At 42.9% G+C, this 12,706-nt stretch overlaps 1 protein-coding gene across 1 annotated transcript in view; it reads right to left on the reverse strand.

Annotated features, from left to right (window-relative positions):
- Window positions 1–1,551: 1,551 nt before the first annotated feature.
- rab3gap1 (RAB3 GTPase activating protein subunit 1) overlaps window positions 1,552–12,706 on the reverse strand; it is a 48,381-nt gene continuing 37,226 nt past the window's right edge. The window contains exons 23-24 of the mRNA XM_029711349.1: window positions 7,522–7,624; window positions 1,552–3,017 (exon numbers count right to left, since the gene is read on the reverse strand). Of these exons, the coding sequence (XP_029567209.1) occupies window positions 2,772–3,017; window positions 7,522–7,624 (349 nt within the window). The 3' untranslated portion in view covers window positions 1,552–2,771. The remainder of the gene's footprint in view (window positions 3,018–7,521; window positions 7,625–12,706) is intronic.

Raw genomic sequence — 12,706 nt, forward strand, 5'->3', positions numbered from 1 at the left:
AAGGTGGGGTTTACAGCAAGGCACGGTTTTCATTTGCCTTGTCAGGCGTGATTTTAAGTTCTTCAGTTCAGCTTCCCATAATGTGTTGTACCGAGAGTACTGACAGAGGGAACTAGAGCTGCCAAAAGATTTGATGTGATTAATTGCAAATTCTGCATTTGCACGCATTTAGCTGTAATTTGAAGTGTAGGAAATATGAGTATTTACTCACCAATGTAACAACACAGTGTGGTCAAAGACTTTATTGTAGTCACGATCTGGCTACTTCAAAGTAAACAGTTATGTTTTTGGGTTATTACATATTTATTAACTTATTCAGATATCTTCTAAACTACCCACAATGCGCTATTTCTCAACGTCATATGGAGGATCTACTCCATGCTACCAAGTTTGTATGCTAGCTCGGTAGCTAGCTCAAGCTCTTCACGGACTTTGTGGCTGTGTTAACTAATGGTAACCCGTTAGCATGGCAGGCTCTGGTGCCTTCTTGCCGTGGGCTCAAAATGAAAGAAAAATCCTACCTTCCTGCTCTAATTGTGTAGTACCTCGTCTGTTTTGCTTTTTGTTTTCTCAACTTTTTTCATGTTCGCTGTGAAATTGGCTACGGGACTTTTTCCACCTTCCACCCAGCTGACTGACATCTGGAATCTATCCATTTCGGATTTTTCTCGCTATATAGCTATTGGATTTCCCTGACTCTTCCTCAGTCCAGTGAAGCACCTGCCTCCCCCTCGCTTTGGTAGCTCTCAGCTTGCACTCTTTTAAAAAGAATGGGCCCCGGTCAATCTGTAAGTCTCTGCTTGCGCTTTGCTTTTATTTGCGGTTATGTTTCAGTTGTGTTCTAGCTGGTCTCCAGTAGTTGCCGACCATAACCTTGGTGGTTGGCTAGGCTAATAGCAAGTTGGCTAAAAAGCGAACATTAGCTGGCTGGCTAAGATAGATTTATGAAGTTAACATTCTTTGATAACTGGTTAGATGGCGTTATGTATTTCCAAAACTTTGGTTTACTTTAATGTAGCTATAAGGTAGGTGTTGATAGCAACTGGCTGACTTATTCAGTGCTACATTATAAGGAATAGGCTGGCTTGCCGGGTCCTCGATATTACACCGCAACCCGGAAAAACATTTTCTGACATGACATTCGGATTGCTGATTGGTTTTATGTAATAAAAACTTTAGGAGAGTGATGTGTAACTTTGCATTGGGACTTTTGTTGTGTACACTAATGCAAATCCATACAGTATGTTACGTTTATGCTACCTACCCTTTAAGATTGATACAAAAAGCATTACAAGAATATTGACGCCTTGATTTTGCCCAAAGTAACATTAAACAAAATGTGGTAAATTGATAATCACACTTTCTTTTACCTCAATGTCAACCTGTTTTGACATTGCATTGTTGTTTTTAGCTGTATACAGTAGATTATCTATTTGAGATCTTTCCAGTGGATTTTGAATGCTTTCAGACAATGTGATTAATCGCAATTAAGAAAAAAAGTGCACAAAAATGTGAAATAGTTATACCAATCACAGATACCAATACTATACATTTTAGTGTCAAATTAAAATGTTTATTTTTTTACCAATGTAACAGGACTAAACTAGGAGATGTTTACAACCAACACTCACGTGACATGTACAGACTTTGGCTAGCTCCACAGTTTGAATCCACCCCCTCAGTCAACTACTGACAAAGTAGAAAAGTTGTCTGCATTGACTTAAGTAAAATTACTCAGCAATTTAACAATTAACAGCACTTAACATCCTTCTTCATAGAAACAGCACTAACAACATTAACAAGGACACCTTTCTCTCTGCTGCTATATGTAAGGCTACGTCTTTACAATATAGAATATGTAATTGCACTTTCAACTAAGATTCAATATATTTAGGTGACAAGGGAAAACCTACGGTGATTGCATGTATATCAATAAGCATTATTATAGTGAGAAATGCTTTAAGAAGTGGTAACTAATTACTGCATACAGTACGAGCGCGATGGGCAGCGTGAGAGTGTCTGGGGCTACAGAACAGACAGAGCATTGTGAGCGCCTAAGAGATGGTCTTCAACCAATAACTGATTGGGCAACACTGGAGAGCCACAAACGATCACAATCAAGTGGCAGGGATTAATACATGATATGCTATTTAGCGTCCTAATATATTACCACTCAGGGAGATAGGTCAAGGGGAATACTCTTATTCCCCCCCCGCCTTTTTTTTTTTTTTTTTCATACAAGGGTACATTTATTTTCCCCTAGTATATTTTTTGTTAGAGCTACGCAACAAAAAAGCATGAGATTTATTTTACTACACAACCATCATAGTAAGTTCAGTTCCCAGTTGAGTACAGTCTGTTTTTCATTTAAACCCCAAATAACGGAATAGTCTAAATCAACAAATAGTCGTTGGTAGCCCTCCGGGAACCAACGAACAGTCTGATATGAGTCGTTGCACAGTGCGATGATTTCATAAGAAAGCGCTGCCTGCCAGCCCACCATTCTGTTTCTCCGATCCTCCTAGGAGACACTTGAGACGGTGCCAGCCCTGAGATGGGTGGAGCTTTCCGTCATGTGGCTTTGGAACAAACCATATACTCGCCCATAGCTCCACCCATGACGGGATGCACACAGCCTTGATTGAGTCACTGACCAGAGATCCCAAATGCCCTCCTGACCTCCCACCAACACTCCCTGGTTCATCTTCCAGACTAGCCCCTCACTCTCTCTCTCTCCATTTCCTTCCTTTCTCTCTCTCTCTCTCCCTCTCTCAGAAGAAGGAGGTGTCGGATGAGAAGGCCCCAGCCAGCCTGAAATCTTCTCTCATCAGGACACAGAAGAGACGCTGGGGGAGGGCCTTGGAGTAGGGCGCGGGCCGCGGGACACACGTACGCAGCAGGATCTCACGCCCTGCAGGGGGAGGGAAGTCTGGCACACTGGCACCTCCCATTGGCTTTTTGTCATCAGCTCCACCCCCACGTCCTGTGTCTTCATCCAATGGAGCCAAAAGGGCAGCCTGTGGGGGGCGAGGCAGACAGATGGGAGGAGTCAACAGCTGCGTTTAGACAGACAGCTCAATTCTAATACCACTAATTGGTATTTTGACCAATCAGATCGGCTCTGAAAATTATCTGATGGGATTGGTCAAAAGACCAATTAGTGGAAAAAAGACCAGAATTAGGCTGCCTGTCTAAATGCAACCAAAGTGGCTAAAATTCAGGCCGGCACAAAATGGAGAATGCAGGGCCCAACACACGTTAGACTTTCTATAAAAGCCCAATAAAATGTGGAAACTGGAACACAATATATTTTTAGGCAGTCTAAGCAGAACCTTAACACATACTACACTTTTACAATGTGAGTATAACAGAGTGTGACACGCGAGACTGAGAAAAACATACATACAACTCATTCTATCGCTCCATATTCTAAGTCGTTGGGGGAATGAAACAACCTTGACAGTGATCAGACCTGGCGCAAGTGAAAGCGGCTGGACTGGAAAACGACAGCAGCATGTTAACACAATCTATTTTTACTGAGCAGGAACAAATTACATGAATTAGAAAGCTGATTACAAATTAACAAATGCCTTCCCACATCTCCCAAACTATTGTCTAAGGCGAGGAAAGGAGAACACATTTAATGGATTGGAGCGATTCGGTGTGTGCTTCCAGATCAATGTATGCATTTGTTTTCAGTGGGGCACAGCATAGCCCTGGAGGGATGGCAACACAAGAAAGCTACGTGACGCTAAGATCTAAAGCCAAAAGGGATCAAACACATCACAGCAACCTCCAATACTTACATAGTAAACTAGCAGGCTAAAACTAGTATATAACTAACCAGATAGAAAAGAGCAACCTACCACTCCTGAGTGTACATACTAAACAGCAGGATACCGCTAACCTACTGTAAATGTATACACTGAGTGTACAAAACATTAGGAACAAATTCCTAATATTGAGTTGCACCCCATTTTGCCCTCAGAACAGCCTCAATTTGTCAGGGCATGGACTCAAGGTGTCGAAGGCGTTCCACAGGGATGCTGGCCCTTGTTGACGGCAACGCTTCCCCAGTTGTGTCAAATTGGCTTGATGTCCTTTGGGTGGTGGACCATTCATAATCAAATCTTACTGGTCGCATCCACATATTTAGTAAATGTTATTGTGGGTGTAGCGAAATGCTTGTATTACTAGCTCCAACAGTGCACTAATATCTAACACATGCAAATCTAAAAGTAAAAGAATGGAATTAAGAAATATAGAAATATTAGGACGAGCAATGTCAGAGTCCGGAGTATAATTATATATGTATGTGATGGCATGTTTAGACATTATGTGGATAGAATATGTAGTATATCTGAAGAATACGTAGGATTCTTGATATACATGGGAAACTGTTGAGCATGAAAAACCCTTGACAAATTGGTGCGCTTGGCACCTACTATCAAAGCCCGTTCAAAAGGCACTTAAATCTTTTGACTTCCCCACTCACCCTCTGAATGGCACACATACATAATCCATGTCTCAATTGTCTCAAGGCTTGAAAATCCTTCTTTAACCTGTCTCCTCCCCTTCATCTACACTGATCGAAGTGGACTGAACAAGTGACATCAATAAGGGATCATACTTTAGCTTTCAGCTGGATTCACCTGGTCCGTCAATGTCATGGAAAGAGCAGGTGTTCCTAATGTTTTGTGCACCCAGTGTATAGAGACATACCACTCCTTAGTAAACATAGTATACATAGTAAACCAGCAGGCTAAAACTAGTCTATTATAAACCAACCTCCACATCCACCAGAAAACACTTGTTTATCAACGCAGACCCATCAGAGAATGAGAGCAAATGGACATACAACAAAAATAATTGATTAGATCTACACTAACAGATAGGTGGTTAGAAGAATAGATGGAAGGGAGGAGGAGAAGAAGAGGGGGAAGGTGGTTAGGTAAAAAGGTCAAGGGGAGGTTAAAAACACGGTAAGTGGCATCGCTTTAGGAACCCTGTGCTTCTCCTTTGTGTTATGGAGGTCTGGAAATTGCAGCGGTTCACTCTTCCAAACCATTACCAGAGAAATAACTGTAATCTTTGTCTGCATCCCTCCCTCAGCTAGCCTGAACCTCAGTGGCAGCACTGCTTTGCAGGTAGAAAGAGGGAGAAGTCATCGTCGAGAGGGGCATGGGGGGCTGGATGGATGGACTGGGGAGGTGGAGGCAGCTAGGGTGGGGGGGATGAACTAGGGGTGTGAAGGGGGGATAGGGAGGGTTGCTAGTGGTTACCTCATCACTGCTGTAGTCAGCGAGCTTGACATGGGTGAGAGGCAAGCAGCGTTAGGAGACAAAAAACACATAATACGATGGAGAGAACGAAAAAACATAAAATAACAAACAGAAGAACAAACAACAAAACAACACAAAGTCAGGTGATTAAGAGGATTAGGTTCTGCTTGAGAAGACATGACATTCATCCCACCGAACGCATCACATGCATAGCATACGCACTCAAGCCAAAGCAAGCGGCATTGCAATCAGACAACAATCAAACTAGTGCTCTAGTCTTATACTGGTAACATGGGTAAGATGAGGGGCAGGACATCTCTCCTCCCTTCTGTGTCTCTCTTTCCCTCTTTCCCAAGAAACTCACCTCATTTGATTGGCTGATGATTTCATCTGATTTACATGTGCTCGAGATAATTACTAGCTTTCTTTTGAGAGCTTGGCAAAACACAGGCTGTAATTTAACACTCCGACATCTTGCTGGGTGAAAGAAAAAAAAAGTGATTGAGGGAGTGAGAGATTGCTGAAATCTAACTATTTTTTCGCACCGTTTCATCCTCCAACACAAGGCACAGGGGAGAGAGCCAAGACAAGCATTCATTCCCTGTTTGCATTTTACTAGCAATTATTCTAAAGGAACAGATCTGGGACTAGGGACTGCATCTGTTGATGAACTCTGGGAAGAAGACACATTTATTGGCTTTAACTAACTTTCACGTTGAACAAACAAATGTATGCGTCGTTGGATGTGCCAAGACCAAACCAGGCATTGTACTTCAATGTGTTACAGCCAAGCATACACTTACTTTCATAACCAATACAGGTGCAACTACACAGCACAATGCGAGAGGTAATCTATCATTGCAAGAGCCTTTTAACTGATCATCTCAGACTATCCAGTCAGAGTATACTCAGAAAGACATGCAACACAGAATAGAAAGTCATTTGGTCCAGGGGTCTCTCTCCTTGCTTGTCAAATCATATCAGACTGAATAAAACAAGACATGTGTTTAATTGTCCTAATTACCATAAGAGGGAATTACAGACCCTGGATCTTTATCTGTCAGATTGCACGAAGCCATTTCTTGACAGAAGTTTACCGTAAATTCCGGACTATAAGCCGCAACTTTTTTCCCAGGCTTTGAACCTCGCGGCTTAAACAATGACGCGGCTAATATATGGATTTTTCCCGCTTTCAATTTTTTTTCTCCAAAAAAAACCACATTCTGTGACGTGCTCAGTTTTTTGGCGGCATGAAGCTTTCATTTGACCAATGAAATTGCCAAACGGGTTAAGGTCAAACAACTTTTTTGTTTACTGTTTAGATTAAATCGAGCGCTCTCAAACTTCCAATCATTCTGATTACGGTAGTCATTTTGTCACCCTCATCATGGCAAAGACACAGAGAAATGCATATGATGCAGCTTTCAAGTTGAAGGCGATTGATCTGGCTGTTGGAAAAGGAAATAGAGCTGCTGCACGGGAGCTTGGTCTTAATGAGTCGATGATAAGACGTTGGAAACAGCAGCGTGAGGAATTGACTCAGTGCAAAAAGACAACTACCGGTAAAGCTTACTGCTAATTTTTTATTTTTTGTTACAAGCCGTGTTTCGTAAAGCCTATTTATTTTTGTTACAAGCCGTGTTTCGTTAAAGCCTATTTATTTTTGTTACAAGCCGTGTTTCGTTAACGCCTGTGTAAAGTTAATTTGTTTCAATGTACCGGTAGGCACCTGCGGCTTATAGACATGTGCTACTTATTTATGTTCAAAATATATATATTTTTTTAGATTCAGTGGATGCGGCTTATATTCAGGTGCGCTTAATAGTCCGGAAATTACGGTATATCATACTTGGTATGAGTTGCATTATGTGATATGCAAGAAGAGTGACTTAACTTAAGCAAGTAAAACGGTTTAATAAAGCGGCAAGAAGAAAGTAGTGATAAGTGAACACATTAGAACACAGTCGAGCAGCAGCATGCTTTTTGTTACTCAGGCAGCATGCCCAGGAGCCCCTCAGGGCCTGGAAGAAGAGTGGGGTTGTAGGAGGGGAATCAGTCAGGGGGAACATAACATCTCCTGCCTGGGCCGTTGGACAGACAGCAGGTGAGCCGATAGTGGTGGCGGGATATCCTGTGATGCCAGGATTTAGGAAAGGCTCCAGTGGGAGACGGTGTGCATGTTTGTACAAGTGTGTGTGTGTCCTGGATGGTGGTGACAGTTTGAGAAGGTGTGCTTTACCCTCTGAGCGCTGACAAACAGCTTGTGGATGATGCTGCCGGCTGGGCCGCGTCCTGCTCCGATCACAGACACCTCAGGCTCCTCCAGCAGAGAGCTCACGAACCTGAGAGCGAGAAGAAGAGGAGATGGGGGAAGAGGTTCATTTCAGGGGAGCATAGTCAGAAAACACAAGCAGGTATATTATATTTAAAAGACATGCAATTGTACTTTTACCAACAGAATAACGATAAGGGGTTGTAAAACTAGCTACAGTACAGTACACAACATGTGAAAACTACAGCCTTTTGGAACGCATCCCTCTCCCTCGACACAGGATCTCGGATACAAGACAGGACGTTCATTGTTGGAGAGAAAAGGGACAGGTTAGTGGCTGCATGGTGTTCCAGGCCAGCTCTGAGTGTCCTCAAAATGAGTCTGGCTCTGCCTGGTTCTACTGCCTGACTGGCTGGGCCATCAGAGGCCCCTGGGACAAATGAACACTGGGTGCCTCCCTAATATAACCCCGTCTGTCTGTATATCTATGTTTCACTCTCTCAATGCACCTGAACCTGACACCGTACGTAAATACCTAGACAGACACACAGACAGACACACAGACAGACAGACACACACAGGTGGATCTATTCACTCCCAAGATACTCCAGACACACTCACTTATTCACTCCCAAGATAGGCACATGCACACAAACACACCCACTATACTATGCTCCCTTATTACAATCTGAGCAGTGTGTGTGCCTGGGGAGAGGGTGGTGGAGTTTTAATATAGCACACAACACAGTACGTGTGTTTGCCAAACATTTATTAGCATTCCTACTCATGCCCCCCCCCGAGCAGGGTGTATGATGAAATAAGAGCCGGCTTGTGATATTAATAAAGCGAGAAGGACGGGATGGAAGGTACATAAGAGGTACCCACTCCAATTCACATCCCGCCTCAACTAAGCCACAGATGACACAATCTCTATTGCACTCCACACCGCACTCTCCCATCTGGACAAGAGGAACACCTATGTGAGAACGCTGTTCATCGACTACAGCTCATCGTTTAACACCATAGCGCCCTCCAAGCTCATCACTAAGCTAAGGACTCTGGGACTGAACACCTCCCTCTGCAACTGGATCCTGGACATCCTGACGGTCCGCCCCCAGGTGGTGAGGGTAGGCAATGGGGATTTTCTCTAAAATCGACAGTTTCAATTCCGGGAATAATTCATATAACCAGAGAGTCCTGGGAAATACAGCAAAAATCAGAAGTGCCCATTTAAAGCGTTCAAAACCAAGATATGGTGACTGTGCAAGGATTCTCCGCAAATAAGAGGGGTGCTGCGCCAACTTGTCAGCGCCACTACGTAAAGATTTCACAGAAAGTGAAACTGATTGGCAATTAAATTGTTGTGAATTGAGAAACAGGCCGTTCACAAATACAGAGTGTTATCATGTTCCTCAATTAATTCAGCACATTTCAGCAGTTGGTCCAGGCTACAGTATCTTGACAGAGCGCACCCAGAGTAGGCTATAGCGTTGTCGGATCATACAAACTTTGTAAACGGCAGTCAAACAAAAGTAAAATGACCAAAGTTGAAAGCTTGCTAGATAACCTCCAACGAATGACAGAATATCTCCTATTTGGCAAAGTGGAGTTGATGATTATACAGACAGCAGATCAGCTCATGAATAACGGGGAGATGATGAGAGGGAACTGTTTAAATATCAAGGCATCTTAACGGGGACCAACTCTATTTATACAAAACATGATCCATATCTACTCTCATACTGTTTGTTGGTCACACATTCTCTACGGAAGCTTTCATACGGGCAGCAATACAAGACAGAGCAGACATCTTATAGCGGTATTTTGACATGCATTAATATGCATAGGCGAGACATGCTTTGAAAATGCAACCTATGGATTACAGAATAAGGTTAGGAATTTTCAAGCGAGACAGGAGTCAGGATTTAGGGTTTCAGTGGGATTGGGCAATAGGAAAGTAACCTGTGGTCTACATAAGGCTACTAAGTGAGTCAATAAATAAATAATACACTTGATTTAGGCTACAATGTTGCATTCTAAATGTTTCTGATCAGTGATAGATGAGCAAATGAATAAATGAGCTACCACTTCCACCTGTCCAGCCAGAGATCAATTAACCAAATATACAGACAGAGATTCAGTGAAACAAAATCACATTGATTGATTATCAGACAAGTCAGGGGTTTTTGGTCAAGAGTAGGCCAAGTTACTACACGAGTGAAGGTCAAGGAGAGTAGCATGTATAACATACAGTGCATTCAGGAAGTATTCAGAACACTTGACTTTTACCACATTGTTATGTTTCAGCCTTACTCTAAAGTTAATTCAATGTTTTTTCCCCATCAATCTACACACAATAATCCATAACGGCAAAGCAAAAACAGGTTTTTAGACATTTTTGAAAAAAACTGAAATAATCACTTTTACATAAGTATTCAGACCCTTTACTCAGTACGTTGTTGAAGCCCCTTCGGCAGCGATTACAGCCTCAAGTCTTCTTGGGTATGACCCTACAAGCCTGGCACACCTGTATTTGGGGAGTTTCTCCCATACTTCTTTGCAGATCCTCTCAAGCTCTGTTCGGTTGGATGGGGAGCGTTGCTGCACAGCTATTTTAAAGTCTCTCTCTTAAAACGTTAGATCGGGTTCAAGTCCAGACTCTGGCTGGGCCACTCAAGGACATTCAGAGACTTTTCCCTAAGCCACTCCTGTTTTTTTTGGTTGTGTGGTTAGGATCATTGTCCTGTTGGAAGGTGAACCATCACCCAAGTCTGAGGTTCTGAGCGCTCTCCATTCATCTTTCCCTCGATCCTGACTAGTCTCCCAGTCCTTGCCGCTGAAAAAGATCCCAAAAGCATGATGCTGCCACCACCATGCTTCACAGTAGGGATGGTGCCAGGTTTCTTTCAGACGTGACGCTTGGCATTCAGGCCAAAGTGTTCAATTTTGGTTTCATCAGACCAGAGAATCTTGTTTCTCATGTCTGAGAGTCCTTTAGGTGCCTTTCGGCAAACTCCAAGCGGGCTGTCACGTGACTTTACTAAAGGAGTGACTTCCGTCTGGCCACTCTACCATAAAGGCCTGGCTGGTGTGGTGCTGCAGAGATGGTTGTCCTTCTGGAAGGTTCTCCCATCTCCACAGAGGATCTCTGGAGCTCTGTCAGAGTGACCATTGGGTTCTTGGTCACCTCCCTGACCAAGGACCTTCTCCTCCGTTTGCTCAGTTTGGCTGGGCAGCCAGCTCTAGGAAGAGTCTTGGTGGCTCCAAACTTCTTCCATTTAAGAATATGGAGGCCACTGTGTTCTTGGGGACCTTCAATGCTGCAGACATTTTTTGGTACCATTCCCCAGATATGTGCCTCGACACAATTCTGTCTTGGAGCTCTACGGACAACTCCCTCAACATCATGGCTTGGTTTTCGCTCTGACATGCACTGTCAACTGTGGGACCTTATATAGACAGGTGTGTGCCTTTCCAAATCATGTCCAATCAATTGAATTTACCACATGTGGACTCCAATCAAGTTGTAGAAACATCAAGGATGATAATTGGAGTTTGAATACTTATGTAAATAAGGTATTTCTGTTTTTTATTATTGTGCAATTGTTTTTCCCAAAACTGTTTTCGCTTTGTCATTGTGGGGTATTGTGGGTAGATTTATAAGGAATGCACTGTATGCTACCAGCTCTCATAGGTCTCATGTCAGAATTACATGTTTGTCAAACGTCAAATTTGGAAATTATTCCAAATGTCAAATTTTTAAGTGTTAAAGGTTAAGTTAAGGGCATTAACTCCAGTTAATGTAAGGGTTAAGGTAAGGGATTGGCCCCCCAAAAAATTACACGCAACCTTTGGAATCAGAGGCAGATGCTTACGCTCATCCGCCGTCCCTAACGCACTTGAAAAACCGAAACCAACTTAAAAAAAGAAGGTAACAGCGCTCACTGTTTATCCTAGTGGCCGGTTTCCACTTCATCTCCCGACATCTCCAGATATGGATGGACGTTTAATACTAACTTGTATCACGAGTGACCTGGCTGAATATATGAGCAAACGTAAAAATAAATATGATCATTAGCACTCACCTCAACAGCTAACATTTTCCCTAGAGTAATTGTTACCAAATATCCAAACTTAACACGGGGTCCCCATCGGGGGTGGATGCTCAGTCCCCTCCTGTACTCCCTGTTCAAACATGACTGCGTGGACTCCAACACAATTATTACGTTTGCTGACAACACAACGGTGGTAGGCGTGATCATCGACCACAATGAGACAGCCTATAGCAGCGGTTCCCAAACTAGGGGTCGTGACCCCATGTGGGGTTACCTGATATGAAAACGGGTCGTGGATAATCTCCAAAATCCTGAGAAAAATATATACAGTTGAAGTCAGAAGTTTACATACACCTTAGCCAAATACATTTAAACTCAGTTTTTCACAATTCCTGACATTTAATCCTAGTAAAAATGCTCTGTTTTAGGTCAGTTAGGATTACCACTTTATCTTAAGAATGTGAAATGTCAGAATAATAGTAGAGAGAATGATTTATTTCAGCTTTAATTTCATTCATCACATTCCGAGTGGGTCAGAAGTTTACATACACTCAATTAACATTTGGTAGCATTGCCTATAACATTTTTAACTTGGGTCAAACGTTTCAGGTAGCCTTCCACAAGCTTCCCACAATAAGTTGGGTGAATTTTGGCCAATTCCTCTTGACAGAGCTGGTGTAACTGAGTCAGGTTTGTAGGCTTCCTTGCTCGCACACGCTTTTTCAGTTCTGCCCACAAATTTTCTATAGGATTGAGGTCAGGGCATTGTGATGGCCACTCCAATATCTTGACTTTGTTGTCCTTAAGCCATTTTGCCACAACTTTGGAAGTATGCTTGGGGTCATTGTCCATTTGGTAGACCCATTTGCAACCGAGCTTTAACTTCCTGACGGATGTCTTTAGATGCTGCTTCAATATATCCACATCATTTTCCTCCCTCATGATGCCATCTATTTTGTGAGGTGCACCAGTCCCTCCTGCAGCAAAGCACCCCCACAACATGATGCTCCCACCCCCGTGCTTCACGGTTGGGATATTGTTCTTCGGCTTGCAAGCCTCCCCCTTTTTCCTCCAAACATAATGATGGTCATTATGAC

The sequence above is a fragment of the Salmo trutta genome, chromosome 24 (genome assembly GCF_901001165.1).
Source record: "Salmo trutta chromosome 24, fSalTru1.1, whole genome shotgun sequence".
NCBI lineage: Eukaryota > Metazoa > Chordata > Actinopteri > Salmoniformes > Salmonidae > Salmo > Salmo trutta.